Genomic DNA, 26,651 nt, shown 5'->3' with positions numbered 1-26,651 from the left:
TTCTCAGCTCTTACACTGTGTAATGAATGACAGCGTGCGCTTCTCAGCCGCTCCAGCAATGGACGCAACCAGGAAAAACTATCGGTATATATTTTTGCCGATAACGATAGTTCCACCAGTCAACTATCGGTGCCGATTAATCGGCAAAACCGATGAATCGGTCGACCTCTAATTTAAATTATTAAACAAGATTGTATCAATGCTGCTTAAAAAGACAAACTGCAAATATCAAACCTGAACAAGTGCAAATGGGAACAATGTGGCTGAGAAATCTGCATCTGCATTTGTCAAATGAGGTTAGTTTGGCCGTGTGCCCACCAAAGCGTTTTTTCACGCGGCTGGCGTATTTTTTCAATTGTTTTCAGTGGGAGCGCTGCTTTTTTAAAAGGCCATGAGCGTAACGAGGTGCTGAGCGTATTTTTTCACGCTGAGCGCTCTACGTTTTTTACAGGCCGCTGAGAGTTGAAGAATGTTCAACTTTGGGTTAAACGCAGCGCTCATCACTGTCACTATTTACCCAACCGTCCAATCACAGTGGAGGAGGGGCGGGACTAATACCACACCGACTAACCGCCACATTCTGCTTGTACAACGTCAACGGATGACAACAACAACAAGCATAATAACGGAACAAAATAATTTTAAACAAGAGCCAGAGAAAATACGTTACATTGTATTGACGTTTTAATATAGACTCAACACAGAAACAAAATATGTGTGAAATGAGACACTTTCGCGGATATTCTGCATCATAACAAGCAAAGCGTCTCAATTGAAAACAATTCTGCGCTGCCAAAATGCTCTCAAGCGCCCATAGCTAAGCGCTTTCAGCAGAGCGCCTAGCGTTTTTAGCTAGCTGTGGTGGACACACGGCCTTAGGCTCAATATTTGCATAAGAACTTCAATTAAACGTATTCGTGTAGCAAAAGAGATTAACTCTTTCCCTGCCATTGACGTGATATTCGGTCATTTATGACACAACGCTTCCCCGCCATTGACAAGTTTTCCCGGCAATCATTTTTCTAAGGTAGGCGGCGCTATTACGCATCTTCTGAACTAGCACAATATCTCCAGATCCAAAAACAATACAGAGATGAAGATCTGTGTACAGCTTATAAACAGCATCAAAATCAAAACTGACTAATGTTACGGAGAACAATGTCGACCCAGGACGAGGACGGGGACGTTGATGTACTCGATCTACTCCATCTATGTTTTGAACATCGTTCTGAATCTGATCTGGACTACGTCTTTATGACAAAAATTAGATTTTCTCAGCTATTTGTTCAAAATGTTGCTTTTTTTAATGAAACACCCACTTTTAAGTGTTGATTAAAAAATAGTTTAAAAGCAGTCTCTGTTATTTTATTTATATTTACATATTGATTGTTCAGATATTCATACAGCTAAATATTCTGGGGGCCATAAATGCTTTGCGAAAATAATCAGAACATCCAGTTTTGCATTAAACGCATAAGAAATGTGTCTGTTCATTCATTCCTGAAATTGCTTTTTCAATTGTATTGTACATTAAGCTCAGAATGCTTGTTTAGCACGTACTACAAGTTGTATTGATGTGATCAAATCTTCTAGACTCAACGGCGTTTGGTGGAAATGAACTGCTATTATTCTAGCAGTTGACACACAAATGAAAAAATGTGTCTCTGATAGTTTGGGGCTCTGCGTTTATGCATTGACTTCATCATGCAATGTTTGTGCTTAATATGGCCTAAAATCTAAACCTTTTTTCTGGACAATTTCAGCTTAAAAAAAAAAAAACACATTTAAGTTCGGATTTCAAGCCCAGAGACATTCCCGTGTTGTGTGTTGCGCAGAACTGGTACAAGGACACTTGAAATGATTTGGATGAGAGTCCCGTTGGAGGCCTTGAGTGTGTCATTGACGTGCAGGAGTGTGTATGATGGTTTAGCGGTAGATTCTGAAGATTAGATCTGAAATGCTGACGGCATGAGGAGGTTCGGGCCGTGAGAGAGAGAGAGGGAGAGAGAGAGAGAATTCCCTGTCCGTAATTAGTATGGATCGCAAAGCAAGTAATCGGATTGAGGGAAACAAACTGGATTGCATTTCCGAGGTAGCTACGTGGCTGAAGCCAAAGCCTCTCCTGAGATTTTGCATCGTGTCAGCACACACACTCTCACCTTTGTTCCGTCTTGGTCACGGTGTGGGGTTGTTGAGCCTCATTAACGAGCATCGTTAGCTAATTGCTTTGCCATTGTTCACTCATGCACAGTGACCTTGATGGCCCAGGCCCATATACAGCAGCAGATCTTCCTCCTCCAGCAGCACACGTTCAGTCTCCAACACCTTTGGTTTTAATGCAGTCTGTATATTAATGATGCACTGGTGTAGAAATATTGGCCTGAACTGATAATAACCGTATTTATGTAAGCTTTGTATAAAATGGTTCAAATATGCGTGAGCTTGAGCACGAGGGCTTCCCCAGTTGAGTCTTGATTTAGCTTTCTTTCACAATTCACATTTATAGTGTTCACTAATCATTACCAATGTTCTTGGTAAAGCAGCTTAGGAAACTAACAGACAACTATCTGTCTGTCTATCATTTATGTAATATATTATAATACAAATATATATTGGCTGTGTATATGTATATATATATATATATATATATATATATATATATATATATATATATATAATGAACTTTATTTGCAAAGAGTGTATACTATATATGGATGCTATATGTGAAATAAAAATTATATCAAATTATTTAAAATGAATTATATATATATATATATATATATATATATATATATATATATATATATATATATATAATTTATATTAGTGCTGGGCAACAATTAATCACATCCAAAATAAAAGTTTGTGTTTACATAATATATGTGTGTGTACTATGTATAATTATTTTGTATATATAAATACACACATATGCTTGTATATATTTAAGAAATATTTGCCTGTGTATGTATATATATATACATAATTTAAATTATAAACACAAACTTTTGTGATTAATCACTGCCCAGCACTATATATGTAATTTTTATATTTCACATATTGAATCATATCTATGGTATACACTCTTTAAAACTCTTGCAAATAAAGTTCCGTTTAGTGGGCTTCAATATATAAATCTAGAGTTCTTGACTCTAATATAATATAAAATATTCTATATGTCTAAGGAGAAATGTCTTGCATGATTGCATATTAATATACTGTCATGTTTAATGTGTTCATTAAATCATTTTTTTCCCTGCTGATAAAGTATGTTTACAAGCTGTTTAATTCATGCAAATTTAATGAAAATTAAAAATTAATGAAAGAAAAATTAATTAAAACTGATCCCATGATGGGAACCCTTAAAAGGTTATGAAACGCCTGATAGAACCCTTTAAGATTCTATATAGAACCTTTTTTCTAAGAGTGTAACATTATAAATCTAACAGTTTCCCTCATAATTATTCATTTATTTTTTAGTGTATTTTTTTAAGTCCAATAAAGGGTTTAGCAAAGTAACAGAACACCTTGAGAAATCATTCATGTCTGTAGCACAAATGCTGCCGGATGAGGTGTACGCACAGAAGTTGACTTGTTATAGGTTTGTTCAAATATACTACAGTGTACTTACACTAACTACATGAGTGGCAATAGTGATGCTTAACTTGGCATGGAGGAACTTTAAAGAGTGTATGAGCTCTTGGGTGTAAAATGAGGTAGAAGCTGAGAAAAGAGTGAATAGGAAATATACTTGTGTAGTTTGGTTTGATTTGTTGATGGTTGTGTGGAGTGAGAGGCAAGCTGTGTGTGTGTGTGTGTGTGTGTGTGTGTGTGTGTGTGTGTGTGTGTGTGTGTGTGTGTGTGTGTGTGTGTGTGTGTGTGTGTGTGTGTGTGTGTGTGTGTGTGCTCGCTCATGAGGGGGTGGACCTCTCTCCGTCCCATCTGTTTGGGGTTCATCTTTGTCCTTATAATTAATGAAAGCAGAGGGGGCTTCATGACACACACACACACACACACACACACACACACACACACACACACACACACACACACACACACACACACACACACACACACACACACACACACACAATCAACACCCTGAGCTTTTCACTAGCAGGTTTTGTTTTAGCTGAATTGCGCCTTCTCTCTCTTCCTTCTCTTTTGTTGTTTTCATTTACTTTTTTTTGTTTTTGCTGTTTCGTGCTGATTAATTTGCCCTCACCCCTTCCTGCCTCTCTCTCTCTCTCTCTCTCTCTCTCTCTCTCTCTCTCTCTCTCTCTCTCTCCCCGTATCTCCTCCCTCTCAGCTCCGAGCAGAGATTGGATGGTGGGATAGGCTTTGCCTGCCCTCAGGCCTGAAAAGAGGATTGTTTGGAAACAGATCTGTTCCAGTAACCTGTAAAAGGAGTAGCCTTCGTCAAAACACACACACACACTTGTGTTTCTATCAGTTTGTTCTTTCTGTCTGATACTAAAAACTGTATCAATTTCATTTCTGACCTCATGTTGGATTCCGTAAAGCTTTAGATGTTACAACATATTTGAAGGAATATGCTCAGCTAAAACAACAATGTTCAGATATTTTTAGGAACTTATGATTTTCAGTAGTTAGGGCTACACATTTTTACAAATCCCTAACCCTACACTCTTAAAAATAAAGTGTCTTTATTGGCATTTATGGTTCCATGAAGACACTTTAACATCCACAGAACCTTTCCATTGCACTTTATAGTGGAAAAAGGTTCTTCAGATTCGTCACGCTAAGAGTTATTTTGAGAACCGTTGACTGGTTCTTTGGGGAACCAAAAATGGTTCTTCCATTGCTTCGCTGCGAATACACACTTTTGGAAACACACTTTTATTTTCACCTTTTTCACCATTGTGAATGATTCCTCAAATCATGCAGCTTGTTAAGAAGAGATGTGCTATTAAAATGACTGCACATTGCACTAAAAACACCACATAAGCATCCACAACATCACAGTATCACAGTGGACTTTCCCTGGGGCAAACTTCAGAAAATGTTAAAATATTAATAAAAATAAAAAGATAAAATTAAAAAGTAGTATTGTAATCTTGCACACTCAAATATAATGTGCTAACATACACTATATTGTTCAAAAGTTTGGGGTCAGTAAAATTTAAAATAAATAAATAAATACTTTAACCCTCTGGGTTACACAACCTGCACTGGCCAGAACTGACCCCAAAAATATACGTTTTTAATTTTTAGCTTTTTCGGAATGGGATGACACTTAGTGACTTTTGTCGCATTAGTGAATACACACATAAAAAAATCATGGACGGTCGAAATAAATATAAAGTGACACTTGGTACCTTCACGGTCAATAATGACCGATATATTGGAAATTAATGGGAAAATACGAAAAAATACGAAAACTCAGAGAATCTTTTGGTGGTACAAAGTACAAATCAGCCGTGATGTATCAAAACAAAAACAAACAACAAAGCAATTAAGGGGTTAATTTTCAAAACACGCATTTAAACTACCGTAGTATAATCGTAACAGAGCAAGATCTTGCAAATGTGTGAAGAAAAAACCCCAATGCAGAATGCACAGACAAAAATTACATTTTAATTGCAAAATGTGTGTATTAAGTGTTTTAAATGATCACTAACCATTCCTTATTTTGCTAGAATTTTTAATTATCAATCAAATACTGAGTAACAAAAATGCTATCCATGCTTTCTATCAAAATTGTAATGTTTGATTATAATCAATGCGAAACCCCTGATACTTATCTAACCAAAAATTTCTAAACTTTAACAAAAAAGTATAGTCTTTTAGAATGTTTAAATGTACATCTAAATGCAAAACCTAATAAAAGTAAGAAATTATGTCTAAAAAAACAACTAGGGAATCCAAAAGCCTCTCTATATATTTATATAGGGAGCTATACAGGTGGTTACACCATGACATTGCACAGGTTTCTATTTTTAATGTTTCCAGATGGCACTATTCTCAATTTTAAAGGCCTTCACTCTATTTTAATCTTAAATATTGCATTTATTGAAATTAAATATTATTTGAAAAAAATATTATATCAATTTTAGAGAACAAAATAGCTCTTAAAAATCATAGTATCATAAAATCCCCTCAACATTCTACATAACAATCGTAAAATAATATTGAATAAAAATATATGAAATCGATTCCCCCCCCCCAAAAAAAGAGACTTTTCACTGTGTGTGACTAAAAAATGAAGGGGCTCAGAATTGATCAAAAGTGCTTGTAACGATATGTGTATAATGTTACAAAAGATTGAACAGTAGTGCAAAAAAAAAAACATAACTATTACATAACGGTACATCAAAAATCACTTAAGGATGATCAATGCTTTACAGAATCCTGTGAAATGAGTCTAAAATGATGGTGGTCTACGAGTGACGTTTGCATTCGGTTGAACTGATTCACACTCGTATATCTGACGTGATGTTTTGTATTTCTCGTGCACAGGTTGGGACGAGGTTTGGGATCGAAAGGTGACTATGAGTGTAGTCTAGAGATTCTGAGCTGAAATCATAGCACTAAAACTGTAGACACTGCTAGAGTCTTGCTGGAGCGCACGCTGCTGTATGCTTCACGTATATGTGAATCTAGCTGGGGTAGAAGGCAGTGCATGGGGTGTCTAGAGATGGTTTCTAGAATTAGGATGGAGATAGTGGGACTAGTTGTGCTCATGGTGCTGAGTTTTGTTGATTAACAAATCTATACCTTCTATATTGCCCGGATACTGATCTATATTTTACTTTACAGGCTCTATTCTCATACAGTCTGCTGTAGGCATCTGGTCAAGTATGGTTTACTAATCAAATATTGCTCTTTTCTATTGATTTTAAGTTGTATCTTTTTTGGAATCAATATATTATGATCCTAAAACTATTAGTAACTTCATTTTAATTGCTCTAGTCTGCATTTTTTTGCAAATATATATATATATATATATATATATATATATATATATATATATATATTCTGCAAGGTTAATTTTCCCCCCTAATTGATTTCATTGTGCACAAATAAGCCAATAGTTTTGGGTAGCAGATATTTATCCAACTTTTTCATATTACTATTGTATCGCAATATATCCCAACAAATAGCATCAGTGCTCACAAACAATTCGAATGTCATTATTTTCAAAATGTATTGATTTAATTTTATTTCGCAGGATGTTTACAAAAGAGTGAATTTTTGGTATAAGTTCTAGTTAAATAGTGATAGTTTAGTAAATAGTTATGAAAATATAGGTGATCATATGTTAATGAGCTTATGATTGTTGTGATGTCATAGCATGATGATTTGCATATTAGTTTCTATAAAAGTACAACTTTTAAAGGAACCAGAAAAAAAAGAAAGAAATTGTGATATGTCTGTAATATCACCAAATAATGTGCTCTTGATATTGACATTTTCAACAACAAAAAGGATATGTAGGACATTTAAATAAATATGAAAATCTTTAAAAAAAAATTACTGACCCCAAACTTTCGAATTGTACAGATACAGATTTGAAAAAAAAAAATCATTATTTTATTATAATAATTAATAATACAATTATTATGTTATTTATAATTTTTTATAGTTGTATATTTTTCAAATAAATGCAGCCTTGGTAAAAAACTTTATTTTTATTCTTTAATTTTGCAGGATATTTGCAAAGGATTACATATTTTTTATTTATTTTTATTAACTTTTTTTTTTTTAAACAAGTTTTTAAATGCAATTATTTGCCACAATAGATATTAAAAAACATGGGCAAGTAAAAGCTTTAAGCAGAAGTTTTCTTTCCGTGTTTCTTGTGTTCCTCACATGACTTGCAGTGGTCAGATGATTCTGCCCTGAAACATGGTGGGAATTTAATGTAATTCCCTTTGAAATATTTCAGAGGATTTGTCTGTTGCGAAAGCTTTCATATTCTGCCAGGTCCTGCTTGCAAGACTGTGAATATTGTTCAAGTAAAACATTTTGTTGAAGTATTGAATGTTTTATGGCTTTCATCAATAAATGAAATTTAACAAATATAGTAACTTACATTGTCATGGTGTGGATTGCTTAAAGACAACACTGACTGAGATGATCTAGTTGACTTCACATGCACAGTTCAGTTTGATTTGTTTAATGTTTATTTTTCATATAATGATTACATTATGTTAACATCGGTAAATCTTTGGGAAACACTGACTGGTCTGTTTGTTGAACAGCTGTGATTGGACTTTGAGAATATTAATGAACTACTATCTTTGTCTTTCAAACGGATAACTGGCCATCTCTGCCATTACATGACGTTTCTTCTCACTCATTCCTCTCATTCCCTCTCAAGATCCAAAGAAGCTTAATCCACATGCTAAACAAATCTCTCTCTCTCTCTCTCTCTCTCTCTCTCTCTCTCTCTCTCTCTCTCTCTCTCTCTCTCTCTCTCTCTCTCTCTCTCTCTCTCTCTCTCTCTCTCTCTCTCTCTCTCTCCCTCTCCCCCCCCCCCCTCTCTCTCTCAGATTGACCCTAAGGTGGCCTTCCCACGTAGAGCTCAGCCGAAGGTGAGTGCGAAGTCTCAGTTCAGGTTAACATCACAGGTGTTGTGATGTCACACGTCACTTCTCATTAAGGACATGTGGGTTCTGTTCTGAAACCTGTGAGTGTTTTAAAGCATCATTGGTGTTTTCTCCACGTGACGGCTCTTCTATACCTTCTTTTCGGCCATATTGCATAGAAGTGGCTTTGAAGCATGGATATCCTGTAAAACTTTCCTAAGCCAAACAGAACATTTAGTATGACAAGTAAATAGAGACTAAACATGTTTATAAAAATTCTAAAGACACTTTCTTTTTGACCGCATCGCACATACTCTACTGTTCAAATGGTCGATAAGATTTGTCATGTTTTTAAAAGAAGTAATATTTTGAGATATTATTAAAATATAAAATATTTGTTTTGATATATTGTAATATGTAATTGTGGTCAAAAGCTGAATTTTCAGCATCATTACTCCAGTCTTCAGTGTCACATGATCCTTCAGGAATCACTCTAATATGATGATTGGCTTGCTCTTTATTATCAGCTTAAAGGGATAGTTCACTTTGAAATTTAATTTTGGTATGTTTTAGCTTACCTCAAGGGCATCCAAGATGTAGGTGTCTTTTTTTCCGCAGTAGTTTCAATTTTGATTTTTTGATTTTATTTTATTTTATTATTGTCTGACAGTCATATCATGCAGGTCTATGGTCATTGTCTCAAAGAGCATGCACAGAGTCCAAATTAAAACAATTCCCCATCGTCCAAATTAAACAATTCCCCATCGTAAGTACACATTGATGGCCTAAGACACGAAACAAGCGGTTTGTGTGAGAAAACGAACGGTATTTATATAGTTTTTACCTCTTGTTGTAACACAGCCACGACCAAGTGATCTGAGGGCGCGGGCGCATCCTTCTGTGTGACGTGTGCGTTTAATTTGGACTCTGTGTATGCTCTTTGAGACAATGACCATAGACCTGCATGATATGACTGTCAGACAATAACGGTTTGACCTAAACATATCAAAATTGAAACTACTGCGTAAAAAAAGACACCTACATCTTGGATGCCCTTGAGGTAAGCTAAAACATACCAAAATTTAATTTCAAAGTGAACTATCCCTTTAATACTTAGAACATTTTTGAAAACTTTTTTTTTCCTGGATCAGTTCAAAAGAACAACTTTTGTAACATTATACATGTCACTTTTGATCAATTTAATGCGTCCTTGCTGAATTAAAGTATAATTTGTTTTGGTAAAAATCCAAACTTTTGAATTGTAGTAGCTATATATCCTTCAAAGATAAGGTAAGCCCCAGAATGCATTGTGATGGACTCAGTGAAATTTCTTCCAAGATGGCGTAAAGAGAAAGAAAGTCAAATTAAAATAAAAATTAAGTAAAATTCCTGTCTAGACTGGACTGTCCTATAAAAATATTGTGGAAAAAAACCTCCAAGAATAAAATAGATATTGGTGCGGTGTATTTTTATGCTTTATGCTCCCCTGCGTGTCATGAGAAGTGTTACTTGTGTATCTGTCAGACAGAGTCTTCCAAATTCCAAATCCGAGTCCATTAAATTCCATTTCGGAGGTTCCATTTTTAGTTAGTATGTTCCCTTAGAAGGCAGCTGCGCACACTTTAAAGAAGCTCATAGGTTTTGGAACAGTCGTACATTACTCCTACTTGTGTAATAGACGCACACATTATTTTTTTATAACAAAAAATATGAATAAATGTTCAAATTAGCATGTCAATGCTGTTAACCAATGTCAACAAATAAAACCTTATTGTAAAGTTTGACCAAATACTTATTAAAATGGCACCCTAGTTTTCCTGTAGAACGTCCTGTAGTCTCATTATTTGTCTTGTCTCTGGTGTTCTCAGCTGGTAACAAGAACAAAGAAGATCTTTGTTGGAGGGCTGTCTGTCAACACCACCATCGAAGATGTGAAACAGTATTTCGATCAGTTCGGAAAGGTGAGTTCAAGGGCTCTTTTCTACTTTCTTATTTCTGCCATAATTTAGTTTAGTTTCTCATGAGCATCCCCCTTCCCCCCTCTCTCTGATCCTTAATAAACCGGCTGTATTTAGTACTGTAATTTAAGACTTCTGTTTGACAATCATACTTTTGCTAATCAGGGCAGGTCAAGCTTTTTAATACCATTTTAAGTTAATGGTTATGTAAATGTAGGTGGTTATATGTTAATGAGCTAGTGGTTGTGATGTCATGATGTCACATGATGAGTTGGATCTTAGTTTCTATAAATGGTTGTAAATATATTAGAGTATGTCTACATAGTACAACTTTATAGATGTATATGTAGACACACACACACCCGTGTTTACTTACCGGTAGCTATCTAAATATATTCCATAGACGTAATGGATTTTATACTGTACAAACTGTATATTATCTCCCCTTACACTAACCCTACCCCTAAACCTACCCATCACACAAAACTTTCTGGATTTCTACATTAAAAAACAAACAAACAAACTTGAATTACTTTATTTTTATACCAGATTTATTAATGAGGAGGTCCCTAAAGGGAGGTTTTTGGAGATTTTGTCAGGTTTTGGTCACTTCTGGGTTCAAATTTGTCCCCAAAATATAGTTAAGTAGGCACACACACACACACACACACACACACACACACACACACACACACACACACACACACACACACACACACACACACACACCAAAACCAGTTTTAAAAGAACCAGAAAAACAGTTTTCTGAATATGCCTGTAATATCACCCAATAATGTGTTCTTGATATTGGTCCTTTCTTTGACATTTCCAATAACAAAAAGGTCAGGTATATTTGTCTCTGTTTTGATGCACACAGAACACATGATATCTCTTTTATGCTCCATCTGTCTCCACTTGTTCCATTTGTTACTGTCATATTCGATGTCAGCGGTAAAGAATTGGTGTCCCAGTTGGAGTCCTTGTGTTGCTGCTTTTTCTTTGGTGCGAGAGCGGCCCGCTGAGTTGAATAGTGGACAACAGGGTCTAAAGAAAGAGAAGAGCATATGAGTCGAGGCAGGAGACGAGTGAGGGAGAGCGAGAGGAGGAGGAGGAGAAAGAGTAAGACACGCACTACAAAGGGAAGCTTTAAAAGTGGGTGTCCAAAATGGTCCTAAACTAGCCAGAACGATTAGAGTAAAAGGGACACTAAATAGACACAAAACAACTGGTCATGATCATGTTTATGGGGATTCTTTAATTGGGAAAACCTTCTGACCTTCAAATGTTGTAAACTACCCTTTAAAAGTGTAATGTTTATGTAAGAAGTCTCTTCTGCTCACTAAGGCTGCATTTGTTTGATCAAAAATGCAGTAAAAACAGTGAAATATTTGTACAATTTAAAGTAATGATTTTCTATGTGAATATATTTTAAAATGTAATTTGTTCCAGCGATCAAAGCTGAATTTTCAGCATCATTACTGCAGTCTTCAGGGTCACATGATCACTCAGAAATCAGTCTAATTAGAGCTGCACGATTCTGGATAAATTGAGAATCATGATTTTTAGTTTTTTTGTTTCAAACTGAGATCGGGATTCTCCCACGATTCTGAACTGACAACTTATTCAGAGCAGCTGCTTCTGAGCAGTCTATTCAAAAATTTGTATAATTTGAATGAACTATTTGAAACTAAAAATCAGTTTGAGTGAATGATTCAATGACTCACTCTTAAAGACTTGTTTCATTATTGGATGAATCAGCGTGTTTTAACGAATCTCGAATCGATGATTCAATGATTCAATGACAAACGTTTTTTTTTTTAACGGTGCTCTAACTAACTTTTTTTACCTTAACTGAACAGCTTCGGAGTCATTGGAATAGTTATATGACTTTTTTCGGGTTGAATGGTGGTCGTCTCGCACCCCCCAAGCGCCTGTGAGCGGAAAAAACGCACTTGCAACTTTGAGCCGGCGGGCCGCCGGACGCGGAGTCAGGAAGTATCGCGTGATATCAGGTCTCGCGATGTAAACAATTGCTTTACGGCAAAAAGAAATCTGCTAAAATTCTATCATTATTGCACTCCCTCACGCTGTTCGAACCCGAATGAAGACAACGTTGTAAAGAATGTCCCGTCTGCTCTGATTTCGTTGATCTACTAGCATCTGGTATCTGAGAGTCGACAGCGAGTTTTTCGACAGTGTTGTCAAATAACTATTCCGAAGCTGTAGGGGGCGCTCTATAGAGAAACCTGCGAGCAAAAAGCGACAATATAGCGAAGAAATTTGCGAACCTGCTTAGCCCTGCTTTAACAGTCACTTGTCGCCACCTACTGGTGTAAACGATGTAATTGATACAATCGTTATTTGAAACGAGATGACATAATTTTGGTGAACAGACAGAGGTGAAATTAACGTTTTTGAATCAAGATAATAATTTTTAAATTATTTAAAGTCCACTTGTGGTGAAAATCAAGCTTTTAATGTTGTTTATATACTGTGGTGTTTTTAATATGCTTTAAGACAAGCCACAAATTCATGTCAACAAAATTGCTGAGCATTTTCTCCTTAAAACTGCAGTGAACCAAAGTCTAAAAACGCTGATGTTTTTGACGTCACAAACTTGCAACCAATCAGGTCAACGTATGATCGTGGATTTTTGAGCTGGTGCGAGTGAGTGGAGGCGGGGCTCATTTGCATATTCATAGAGCCACGTATACTAAATGTATATGTGTAGAGTTACATTCAAGCTATTTTAAGGCATGAATAATTTTTTTTAAAGGAAAAAACTTTGAAATATGTCATTTTGGTGATCAAAGATGAGTTTTAAGGGATAAAATTATCGACAACAGGGATTTTAAACGTGCAGCTCTAAATCTGATATGTTGATTTGATGCTCAAGAAACATTTTTTATGTGTGTATTTATGAATAAAACAGGATATTCGATGAGGCAGGACTTAATTGTATGATTGGTTTGTGAAACATACCAGGTGTCATGTGATTGGAAGGGAAGGCCAATAACTTTTATATGTTGTATTTACCGTATATAAATAGGGTCAATTTTATGAGTTCACCTTTAAGAAAAATTATTTTGACTTTGATCATTCCACTCGTGTTTACCAAGACCATAATTCGATCATGACGTGTGGTAATGTTTATATGAAACATACCCTGAAGACATTTCAAGTAGTCCCTCACTACAGAATCACACTCATATAAAGTGACACTTACTGTAGTAAAGTGTGTGAAGGTAGGAGCGGGAGAACGGAGCGAGGGTGTGAAGGTGCTGTTGGTAAAGGGGGAGGGTCTCCGAATCTTAACTGATGCAACAGCTGCTGCCCCCCCACCCTCTCAAGCTTGTTTCCACGGTGACCTGCTGGGCCTATTGTCTCCGCACATCTCACTGTGACACCGGGTGCATGTGGGCTCTTTTTTCCCCCAAATATGTAAATGCACGTGTGGATTCAGTGGTGTACACTCTCACAAATGCGTATCAGTGGGTGTCAGCACCTCGTGCACCTGTTGGGCTGCTGGGAGTTTAAAGACAACATAAAATCAGTATTGCCCCTATTTAAACTATCGTTCAAAGGTTTGGAATAATTACCATGTTTTACTGTTTTTGAAAGTAGTCTCTTATGCTCATCAAGGCTGCATGATCACATGATCCTTCAGAACTCATTCTAATATGCTGATTTAAACAACCATAACTGAATGATACTACCAGAATCCAAGCTAACACAAATATTAACATTATTTATGAATGTTCTCTGAATGATTTTTAAACTTTTTCTTGGTTTTGCAAAGTAGTAACATTTAAAAATTGTTAGCCAAACGTCCAAAACATTTCAGAAAAAAACATTCCATGAACAATGTTTAAATAATGTTTTTATTAAAAGACCAGATAACTTTGAAGTTTCTTTCAAAAACATAACAAAATCGTAATAATTTCAAACTTTTGACTGGTAGACCGTACATAATGTCCCACTGAATGTTTTGTTTCTCTCATAAATGCATCAATATACAGAAGTTAAACGTGTTTCAAATTCCATTTTGGGAATTCAAGCACGGGGAAAGTATGTGAAAGCAATCTCGCTTCATCTTAGGCAAGGTTAAAGTTGACAAAGAAGGGATTTTTCTACATTTAATCTGTGAAAATATTGTGCTTCGTCTCCACACTCCTCTCACTCAGCGGTTGGATCGGTATCAAAAACCACGGTGCACATGCACTAGCGTATGTATCTGTTCGCAGTGTTTGGTGGGAGAAGCCCTTGTTGCCGTGAACACAATCTGGCCGGCCGAGCCCGTCCGGGAAAACTCACTGCCCTCCATTGTCCCGATCTGTTAGGCACAATCCAAAATGGTTGGAATATGATCAGCCTCACAAAAGCGAAGTACAGTGAGAGTCCAAGCGCTCCGACCCACAACAATGGATATAATGAAACGCTGAGAGGGAGAGGGCCAGTGGAACGGACAGACTGGAAAAGTTAGTCTCCAGTCAGCCATGAGAGGTGTCGATTAGAGAGCTTCACTGGACCTTTTGTCCGCTGGCCTGTTTAAAGGGAAAACGAGTGATGAGGAAGGCATAAAAATCAAGTTTTATCTGGAGATCTTATACCTTCTGCTTGTTTAATAAAACAGAAATGTGACACTTGGCGGGTTTTGGAGAGGACAGAGAGTGTGTGTTTTGTTTGTGAGATTTGATATGGAAAATGATTTTAGGTTGTGTTGGAGCAATAGTAGCTGTCATCTTTGAAGGACTGTCTTCTTAAACTTTTGCATTTCAATTTTTTCTTCCTTATCTTTTTTTATAAAATTTGTATTTCTATTTTGACAGTTCCTAAACCTTTTATTCTGTTTAGGTATGTTATATTTTTTAGTCCTTTTAGTCATATCGATTAATCGTATCTAACATAAAAGTTTGTGTTTATATAATATAATACATATATTATGTAAACCAAAACTTTTATGTTAGATGCGATTTAATTTTATATTAGCAATTTTCTTTGTTTTAAATTTTTTTTGGCATCAGTCTGATTAGAATGATTTTGTAATCATATATCAGTTTTTTTTTTTTTTGACGATTAAGATAAACTAACTAATTATAATTAAGTAAACTTTTTTACATGCCAGTTTACAAAAGTACAAAACAACTAAATATTAACTTTTTCAGAAAGCAAACACGAGTGTCTGTGTAAAACTCACTGTAACGAAGGAGGAGGAGGGAACTGGCGCAAGTTCAACGTTAAACTTTAATCATAACACACAAGTTGTTTGGGTGTTTTGGGTTCTTTCTTACTGGATCAAATCTAAAGAAACTCAATGAAGATATTCTAGTCTCTAGGGCCCTGTTTACACCTGGTATTAAGATGCGTTTTGGTCGATCAGATCACAGGAAGACAATGGAGACACATTCCCGTTTACACCTGGTGTTTTAATCCGTCTCTTTTGTCCACTTTCAAACTCTTCTGTCCTGATTTCTTCGAGGGGAGGGTCTGTGGGCGGGTAAATGTAGGGGCTTTTTCAGATCTTTTGATCTAATGGACGAAATAAGCTGAATTTCTGTTTGAACACACTCGACCACATGAGCGTTTACACTACGAAAGCAATCCGGTCGAATGTGTTTTCATCTTCCTCTGGAAGTGGTGGAATGTGGACAAGCTCAAAGCGCTTTAGACCCTTTACTCCTGTATTTAGCGTCGTCCTCTTGTGATCCGATCGTCCAAAACGCATCCTAATACCAGGTGTAAACAGGGCCTGTGTGGCTCGGGTCACTCTTCAGTCTAAATCCATGGGATTTTTCAGTCGTTTTATCGTCCGCCAGGTAAATCTAATTGCTTAGTAAAGTAACAACACACCTCTACTCAACAAGCCTCACAATTTGAGGTATGATTCATGTTCATAGAACAAACAGCGCAGGATTATATGTGCGCTAAAGTCTAATACTCACGGTTAGTGGTTTGTTGAAATCACTAACCTCAAGTCTGATCAATAGAGAGCCTAAGTCCCTCCCCTCCGCTTCCGGCTCATGGGACCTTATTTCGGGAAAAATATGTATGGTAGTCAATGGCGAGAGACAACTTATCTTTTTATTCCGTCCGAACTGTGCCCTGAATTACACACATGTCGTTTGTCAATTTAAAAGATAATTATGAAAGTCAAGAAAGTCGTAGTTTGTCATAAAACAGAAGAGTAACGTTTAGTTTTATGTGACAATCGCTCAATGAACTACATCTCTCGTCTATACGTCACCGTTGCACGTGTGTGTGCAGTCTGGTACAACACACTCAGGCATGACGGCATAACGTTACGATTATAACGTAAGACTATATAAAGAATTACAGACGTCAGCTTCAGTAAAGTTAGCTTCAGTAAAGTTAGCTTCATTCATTGAGAGAAAAGGTATGACGTGACATGTGCGCCTTTTCGGTTTGTAGTCTTTGTAATGACGTATTTTCACAGTCTTACACCTCAACAGTTTTACATCAAACTGCAACTTTCTTGACTTTAAAATGTATCTTTTAAATTGACAAACATCATATGTGTAATTCAGGGCACAATTCAAACGAGATCAAAATATTTGTTGTCTCTCGCCATTGACTACCATACAATATTTTTCCGAAATAAGGTCCCATTGGTGCTCCACCGGAAGGGGAGGGACTTAGGCTCTCTATAATAATAGTAATGTTCACCTTTTCAAACACCACACCACATTCAGTTCTCAAACTTTTAATTTTGATATGCAGATCTTTTAGGGATACACAATATATTGGTGACACCAATATATCATTTGTAATTTGGCATATCTGCAAAAAAGTTTTTTTTTAATGCCCAATTTAAAAAATTTAGGCTGTACATATATTTAAATAAAAAATATGAAGTTTTGATGCCTGGTTTCATGTCAGATTCTAGTTTGGAGCTCTAGTGTGAATGTTTTTAGGGACGAAAACATCTGAATCATCCAAAAATTCGACTGCCGGTATCGGTTTATCTGTTATTGTAATGGTTAATAGAACAAGTTTTCCATCTCGTTCACCTATTTTTACTGTGTCAGTAACTCATAAACACAAACATCACATTGATCATTTCTCACATCAATGCTAACGCTCACAGCAGCTGTCGGTCCGCGCTCTTCTCCTGACTTTGCAGTGTCATTGGATTTGGAGGATGGGGAGGGGGTGTTTGTGGGATTGACTCAATGAAGGGAAGGGTACGACCAGGTTTCAATAGGAGGGGGCAGGAGAGGGTTATAGTTAAATGTCAAGTCTAAGTGTGTGTGTTTGACAGCGGCCTATCTGGGCTGAGAGTGTCTGACCTTTCCCATGGTCATTTAACCAGGTGGCACTGAAAAGAGCTACTCGGTCACATAAATGTTGGCATGTCATGTGACTCTCGAGCGCTTCGGCTGGTGCCGTCCCGCCGACAGCTCTCGCACAGACTGAAGCGACGTGTAATCCTGAAGAAGACGCCAGCAGTCAGTAAATAATAAGGCCTCAGATCTGGACGTGAGACAGTTAACAGTCGCTTCACGATGCTCGTGTTACAGGTTGTGTTGAGTTTCATCGAAGGATCAAAAGCAGGATGTTACTGTGAACAAATTCACACAGTCATTATCAAGTCGCTGTTGCTCTGTGTACCATGGTGAAGGTGTGGTGTTACGCTAGGTGCAATTACATCAATATTGAGTTATTAATATTACTATAATCAATATGAATGTTGTAATGTTTAGGATATATATATAAAATGTAAATTGCGGGAAAATCTAATGAAATATTTTTTCTCTAGTGACGTTGTGACGTTGGCCATAATTATTGGCACCAAATTATTACACCCAAATATTGTCCTTTTCCCAAGATAACAGCTCTGAGTTTTCTCCTATAATGCCGGATGAGTTTGGAGAACACCTGACGAGATCAGATACCATTCATCCATACATAATCTCTCCAGATTCCCACATCCATGTTTGTGCTTCTCCTCTTCAGTTTTTTCTGTAGGGTTTAGGTCAGGGAACTGGGACGGTCAGGGCAGAAGCTTCATTTTGTGTTGATTTTGATGTTTGTTTTGGATCGTCCACGGCCCATTATAAGATTTCTAGCACAGGCCATCAGGTTTTGATTTTTTTTATCTGTTGGTATTTGATAGAATCCATGATGCCATGTATCTGAACAAGATGTCCAGGACCTCCAGCTAAAAAGAAAAGAAAAAGGCCCACAACATTTAAGATCCGGGCAGTATATTTAACTGTAGGCATGGGGTACTTTTTATCCCAGCGTGCACCATTTTTTTTTTAGGATTTCTGAGCCCAAGAACCCAAGAAAATCTCTGCAAGTGTCCATCTACGATCCTTGGAGACTCTTTGGCCACTCAAACTCTCCTCCTCGCCGTGCATTAAGACAATATAGACACACGTTTTTTTCCAGATAGATTTGTAACATCTTTAGTTGAATGGAACTTCTTAATTATTGGAATTGGTGGAAATGTGAATTTGCAATGCTTTAGCTATTTTCTAACAGCCACTTTCTATTATGAGGCTGAGTATTTTGTATTTTGCTGCACATCAGAACTATATTCTTTGGATTTACTTGTTGTGATGGATTATTAAGGGAATTTGGCCTTTGTTTCCTCATATTTATACTTGTGGAACAGGAAGTCATGGCTGGGTAATTTCATGCTCTAGTCACCCTGGTTTGCTAAAAAACTAAAAAAACATAAATATGAATGGGAATATACTTAAGAAATATTTTTCTAAGAGAAGTCCAATAATTGTGGCCAACATACATTGGAGAAAAACATTTATTTCATAATGTGATTCATAATTCCCCTCACTTTCAATTTTTTTAATGAAAGATCAATATATATATATATTTAATTTAATTTAAATAATAAACATATCTACATTATCTAACATAGAGCTTCAGTTTAGTGAAAGCGATGCTTATAAGCAAATGTTTGACAAAGTATTAATATTGTTTATTAGCCTAACTGTAGGCTGTTTATGGTTGCAACATTATGATCAAAGATTATTCTGTAAATGAATGACTGAAGCAGTAATATATCATTTATCTGATGTACAGTCACAGGTGAGCTTTAAATACAGCCAATCCAAACTGATTTTAAATCTATTCATAACTGTTTTTTTATTGTGGCGGTTGATTAACGTTTAATCAGTTCTGTCTACAGCAAATGTTATTATGCAGATGATATTGTGCCTGTTGATGGGTAGGACGGAGAGTTATAGATTTTTATACGGCAAACTGAATTTAAAGTTCTCTTTTCATTTGTTATCCTGACCGTTGCTTCATCACTGAAAACATATTCCTCTCTCTTGTCAAAGTTTATTCTTCCAGCACTATTCATAACGGCCATTATCCAGCTCCTCGTCTCTCTCTCTCTCTCTCTCTCTGTTCTATTCATGAAAGGAGAAGCGAGGGAGGGGGTCAATTCTTCTAATTGAAATTCTTTGCAGTCTCCATGGGAATAGTAAACTTTGGAGAGGGTTTGAAGAGAAAGGGGGGAACAGGACAGAGAGAGTTATTGAAAAGATTTACCCCCAAACTGTGAAGTCGGGAGGGAGCGGGACTGAGAGATTCAGGGAATCCGGCTGTTCGGCCGGTGGACACCGATGTGTTTAATGAGAGAGAGAGAGAGAGAGAGATATGTGTGTTTGCACCTTCGTTTTGTGTCTGAGCCGGTTTCACTGTTTATTCTCCACAAACAGTTTCTAGGGTTACTACAGTCATTAAAACCTAGAAATGTCAGGGGATTTTAAGACCTGGAAAAATCATATCGTGAATATAAATTTGTCAAGTTATGCTTCGCTCTAAAATATTTTACCAGCTTGAGTTGCTTCTTGTGGAATCTTTTTTTTTTTTTTTTTTTTTTAATGGGAATTTTAAGACTTGGAAAAGTCATGGAAATAAATATCTCTAGTTATATTTCACTCTAAAATATTTTATCAGCCTGAATTGCTTCTTGTGTGTGCAATCTGTAATTATTATATATTTTTTATTTAAATCACACAAAACAGGATTTTGGGAAACTTTAACACCTTGAAAAGTCATGGAAATTTTGTTAATCTTATCAATATATTTGTCTAGGTATATTTCATTCTGAAATATTTGCTTCTTGTGTATGTAAAACATTTTTTTTTAAAAACAAATTATTTTTTTTCATGAAAATCGTTGAAATGAATGGGATAACATGACGCTGATTTCTACTTCAGCATAGGTTCCTGCACCGTTAAAAATGAAGGTGCAAACTAAATTAAGCTTGATAGAAACTTTGAAGTTCAACGAAAGACTTTTATTTTGTACCCCAGACAGCCGTGGCACTCTTCTAGTTAGTTATTTGATGTCCAGTGTAACATCTGGGTTGTGAACCGCTGGTCTTATAGAAGCGTATACACTGAAAAAACTGCTCTGGATATAAACAGCGTTGTTTGCTTAACCTAAGGTGCTTTAAAGTATTCAAAGTCCCCTCTTTTATTTCACCCCCTTTATTTTCCTTCCATCCATATTGTCTTTCTTCTCTTTCTCTCTGTCCATCTCTCTCTCTCTCTCTCTGTTCCCTCCTCCCTCTCGACCCCTCCATCTGCTGCCCCTCTCTGTTTCTTCAGAGCTTCACAATAGAGCCTCATGCTGGGTAATGGCTTAGTGTGTCTCATCCCTCTCTTTTGTGTGTGTGTGTGTGTGTGTGTGTGTTTTGTCTGCAGGTTGATGACGCGATGCTAATGTTTGACAAAACCACCAACAGGCACAGAGGTAAGGCGGCATTCAGGCACACACACACGCAAATGCACACGCTCGCGTTCAAAGCCTTGTTGAGTCATATAATTATACAACAACAGTCAAGTGTGTACATGCTTCTGCAGCCAGTCGGGAGCTGATGTTACTCTTCCTTCTCTTCTCTTCTCTTTCTTCTTTTCTCTTCTCTTCTCTTCTCCTCTCTTCTCTTCTCTTCTCTTTCTTCTCTTCTTCTCTTCTCTTCTCTTCTCCTCTTTCTTCTCTTCTCTTTCTTCTCTTTCTTCTCTTCCTTCTCTTCTCTTTCTTCTCTTCTCTTCTCTTCTCTTCCTTCTCTTCTCTTCTCTTCTCTTCCTTCTCTTCCTTCTCTTCCTTCTCTTATCTTCTCTTCTCCTCTCTTCTCTTTCTTCTCTTTCTTCTCTTCTCTTCTCTTATCTTCTCTTCTCCTCTCTTCTCTTTCTTCTCTTTCTTCTCTTCTCTTCTTTTCTCTTCTCTTCTCTTCCTTCTCTTCCTTCTCTTCTCTTCTCTTCTCTTCTCTTCTCTTCTCTTCTCTTCTCTTATCTTCTCTTATCTTCTCTTATCTTCTCTTCTCTTATCTTCTCTTCTCCTCTCTTCTCTTTCTTCTCTTTCTTCTCTTCTCTTCTTTTCTCTTCTCTTCTCTTCCTTCTCTTCTCTTCTCTTCTCTTCTCTTCCTTCTCTTATCTTCTCTTATCTTCTCTTCTCCTCTCTTCTCTTTCTTCTCTTTCTTCTCTTCTCTTCTCTTATCTTCTCTTCTCCTCTCTTCTCTTTCTTCTCTTTCTTCTCTTCTCTTCTTTTCTCTTCTCTTCTCTTCCTTCTCTTCTCTTCTCTTCTCTTCTCTTCTCTTCTCTTATCTTCTCTTATCTTCTCTTATCTTCTCTTCTCTTCTCTTCTCTTATCTTCTCTTCTCCTCTCTTCTCTTTCTTCTCTTTCTTCTCTTCTCTTCTTTTCTCTTCTCTTCTCTTCCTTCTCTTCTCTTCTCTTCTCTTCTCTTCTCTTCTCTTCTCTTCTCTTCTCTTCTCTTCTCTTCTCTTCTCTTCCTTCTCTTCCTTCTCTTATCTTCTCTTATCTTCTCTTCTCCTCTTCTCTTCTCTTCTTTTCTCTTCTCCTCTCTATTCGTCTGGTCTCTTCTCGTCTCTTCTCTCTATTTGTCTGGTCTGGTCTCGTCTCGTCTCTCCTCCTCTCTATTCATCTGGTCTCTTCTCCTCTCTTCTCCTCTCTATTCATCTGGACTGGTCTCTTCTCCTCTCTATTCGTCTGGTCTGGTCTCTTCTCCTCTCTATTCGTCTGGTCTGGTCTCTTCTCATCTCGTCTCTATTCGTCTGATCTGGTCTCGTCTTGTCTCCTCTCTTCCGTCTGGTCTGGTCTCTTCTCCTCTCTATTCATCTGGTCTGGTCTCTTCTCCTCTCTATTTGTCTGGTCTGGTCTCGTCTCTCCTCCTCTCTATTCGTCTGGTCTGGTCTCGTCTCTCCTCCTCTCTATTCGTCTGGTCTGGTCTCTTCTCTCTATTCGTCTGGTCTGGTCTGGTCTGGTCTCTTCTCTCTATTCATCTGGTCTGGTCTCTTCTCATCTCTTCTCCTCTCTATTCGTCTGGTCTGGTCTCGTCTCTTCTCCTCTCTATTCGTCTGGTCTGGTCTCGTCTCTTCTCCTCTCTATTCGTCTGGTCTGGTCTCTTCTTGTTTCATCATCTCATCTCTTGTATTTGAGGAATAATTTAATGCTCAAAAGTTGCTCATTTACAACTCAGGAGATGTAATGAAGTTCTTATTTATACTTATTCTTCAGTATCAACTTCATCTCAGACATTTCTCTGAAAACTCTTTATTTTAAGAGAATTAATAATCAAGACTCAAATTTTTTAAATAAAAGTCAAATAAATTCTCATTTAATTGATCAATAGTTGCTCTTTCACAGCTCATAGTTCAGTAGACTTTATGGTCTTCTATTGCGTTTATATTTCAAGTATCAACTCAGTCTCAGATGCTTAAATAACTAGAAACGCTTATTTGTGATCAAAAGTTGCTTAACTTGCTCCATTTGTTGCTCAGCTTGCTCAAAGTTATGCTTCATTTAAGCTTTCTTTTGGAGAAATAAAAATAAAGGCAGATCAAACAGGTTCTCCTATTAAAGAAAAAAAAAGATCAAAAGATGCTTTTTCATAACTTGATGTGATATTTGAGATCTTGTCTCTTTTCTCGTCTCTTCTCATTGTCTCATGTCTATTGGCTCAGAGGCATTGCTCAAGTTCATGTCGGGTAATAGGGCTTTGGTGTTGGTGAGCTGGTTAGCAGTTCAGAGGTTAAACCGTCATGTCTGATAGACAGAAGGGGCAGTGGGCGGAGTCTGAGTGTGAGTGACAGATGAGTGGGCGGGGTCGAGTATAGGACAGGTGAGTGCAGCAGGTGAAGAGGTAATCTCTGGAGAGAATGGGCTGAATATATGAACAGATGTAAACAGAACAAAAGAGGGAGAACAGCTAATGAGAAAGTAAAGGGGAACATTGATGCCAGGATTGGACTGGGCAAAATAAACATGCTCTATGTTTAGATTCTGTGAAAGCAGCGTCATGTTTGTGATTCGTGTGTACTTGCTCTGCAGGTTTTGGCTTTGTGACCTTTGAGAATGAAGACGTGGTGGAAAAGGTCTGCGAGATCCACTTTCATGAGATCAACAACAAGATGGTGAGTGTGTGCTGCTATGACAAACTGTGTGAAAACACCTTTTTGTAAAGGTTTAAAAGACACTTCATATTCAGTAATAATGTCGAATTGACTAAACCGACTCTATCAGATTAGACCAAAACTTGAACAGGATAATGAACCTCTTGTTCTCTATAAAGCTGCTTTACTGCTGAATCAAATTTGTTTCATTATTGATGAATTTTGCGACATTGACACTGACGTTGAACCGAATTGAATCATCATTGAACTGACTCACGCTGAATAATGACACTGTTGTCTTCTGTAGAGCTGCTATTGAGCACATTTCATTAAACGAACATCGAACTAAATTGTGCTGAATAATGATTAATTATTCTCATATTTGTTCAAGTTTGCATCATCGATTCTTTTATTTGCTTGTGAAGTTGCCTTGAAACAATCTGTGTTGTGTAAAGCGCTATAGAAATAAAGGAGACTTGACTTATTTCTGTGTGTGACGACTGTCTTCGGCTCTGTTTGAAGGTGGAGTGTAAGAAGGCGCAGCCGAAGGAAGTGATGTCACCGACGGGTACGGCGCGAGGCCGCTCCAGGGTGATGCCCTACGGCATGGACGCCTTCATGCTGGGGATCGGCATGCTGGGTGAGTCGAAAGATGGAAAACGCAAATCATTTCAGTGAACTCGCGCACACGTGAGTAAATCAAGCGTTCAGTCTTGTCTGATGAGAGCTTGGCGCCACCTGCTGTTTACAACAGGGAACTGCACTGTGTGGTTGCCACAAATCAGAGCAACAAATGTCACATTACGCAAGATTTTATTATAGTTTATTGTGAAAATTAAGCTGCAATTGTGGCTGTGTGTGGGCTGGGTTACAAAATAAACTTTGTAAATTACATCAAATGTTATTTCACAACAGTTAAACCGGGGGTTTATTCAGAACATTCATTCACAGTTAATAATTTAGCAGACTCTAAAACAAATACACAACATTGCAAATTTCTTCATAAATTAGTGAAAGTAAATAAATAGAGAATTAAATTCTGAATTGGTAACAAATATTGTAGTAAAATATGAGACTAATTTAACACATCCACTAAAAACACTACTTGCTTAAAAGACATTGAGCAAAAATGACTTTTTTAACTTAATTGTCATTTTCATTAGTAACTATGGAAGAAAAGATAACCTATTCTTCCTCTTTGTTTGTAATACATTTGATTTTTAATCTTACTTTTTATTATTTTAATATTTTCTCCTTTATAAATGCTTTACAAGGCATAACTAGTCCTCACTTTAGATGAACTCACACAAATAGTTAACTGACCACTACTGAATACTTTATAACTACCTGAATTTACTACATTTACTTAAAATTATTTCTAAGTGATCTTATGAATCACTGACAACTCTTAAATAACTGTTTGTAAATAATGCTATACTTCATTTAGAAATTAGAAATTGATCATTAATAAAGTATGACAATACAATTATTAAACACATTATAGATATGCTTTTAAATCAAGAATCAAGCATTTATAGCTGTATTTATAGACTGCTTATTAATGTCTATTAAAGGACAATTCCGGTGAAAAATGAACCTGGGGTAGTTAACACATGGTTACCGAGTCGATCGTTCTCTGAGATGCGTTTTCAAGATAACCGAATGAAAAGAGTTTTATCTCTAAAAACAGATTAGCTTATAATTATAATTTTTTTAATAAGAAGATACTTTATAAAGACGTCACGTATACAGGCAGGAGCCATCTTGGAAAACAGTCTCGACTAGTCGAACCACAAACGCCGTGCTAGGTCGATAGGAATTACGTTTGTGAAATCTAACGTAGCACGGCGTTCGTGGCTCAACTAGTCGAGACTGTTTTCCAAGATGGCTCCTGCCTGTATACGCGTAATGTACTGTCTTTATAAAGTATCTTCTTATTAAACTGTCTGTACACTTACAAAGTTCTCAATGCTTCGGTTTGCATGTAGGGACCCTCATTATGCTACTGTGTTAGTGTGAGGCTATTTTGAGCCGTGTTAGTGGTATTAACTAGCGATTTACTTTTACCTATTCTATGCCCCATACACTAGCGTTATAAGCTAATCTGTTTTTAGAGATAAAACTCTTTACATTCGATTATCATGAAAAGACTCGGTAACCATGTGTTATTAATGCTTTATAAATTATGAACTAACTGTTTACTAATGCTCAATTAATGATTAATAGTTGTTCAGTTATTATAAAGTGTTACCAGTATTTTTTATTGTTATTCGTTTAGTTACCTAATGTTAACAAATGGAACCGTATTGTAAATGTGCTTTAAAAATAAACCTGGTCTCTGTTGATTTCCAGGTTACCCAGGGTTCCAGGCGGCCACCTACGCCAGCCGTGGCTACACAGGAATCACACCGGGATACACATACCAGTTCCCAGGTGAGTCCACCTTCCCTCGTTTCTATCTGTGCAGAACATCCACAGTCAGTCATCCGCTGCAGTGTCAAAATGCATCATTTAATACATTACAAACCCTGAGAAATTAACTATCTTATCTGATAATTGTGATGGATTTGATCAAACACACTCACACACACAGTAGTTTTTAAAGCTGCTTGTAGATTTCAGCAGTAGATTGTGCTTTTTCTGCCATGCTATCCCACAAGACATGTCCTCTGATTAAACAGGAACAGCAGAAATCACACTTGATCAGTAACATGACCTTTTCCCAAATGGCATTA

At 36.9% G+C, this 26,651-nt stretch overlaps 1 protein-coding gene across 20 annotated transcripts in view; it reads left to right on the top strand.

Annotated features, from left to right (window-relative positions):
- Nucleotides 1-26,651, top strand: part of msi1a (musashi RNA binding protein 1a) — a 66,118-nt gene that overhangs the window by 30,864 nt on the left and 8,603 nt on the right. For all 20 annotated transcript variants that reach the window (XM_079608258.1, XM_079608262.1, XM_079608273.1 and 17 more), the window contains 6 exons: nucleotides 8,514-8,555; nucleotides 10,418-10,510; nucleotides 21,211-21,259; nucleotides 23,855-23,937; nucleotides 24,439-24,556; nucleotides 26,269-26,349. In XM_079608258.1, coding sequence (XP_079464384.1) covers nucleotides 8,514-8,555; nucleotides 10,418-10,510; nucleotides 21,211-21,259; nucleotides 23,855-23,937; nucleotides 24,439-24,556; nucleotides 26,269-26,349 — 466 coding nt within the window. The remainder of the gene's footprint in view (nucleotides 1-8,513; nucleotides 8,556-10,417; nucleotides 10,511-21,210; nucleotides 21,260-23,854; nucleotides 23,938-24,438; nucleotides 24,557-26,268; nucleotides 26,350-26,651) is intronic.

Source organism: Phoxinus phoxinus (genome assembly GCF_949152265.1).
Source record: "Phoxinus phoxinus genome assembly, chromosome: 3".
NCBI lineage: Eukaryota > Metazoa > Chordata > Actinopteri > Cypriniformes > Leuciscidae > Phoxinus > Phoxinus phoxinus.
The sequence above is the reverse complement of the archived record's forward strand: the minus strand, read 5'-3'. Positions and strand labels throughout refer to the sequence as shown.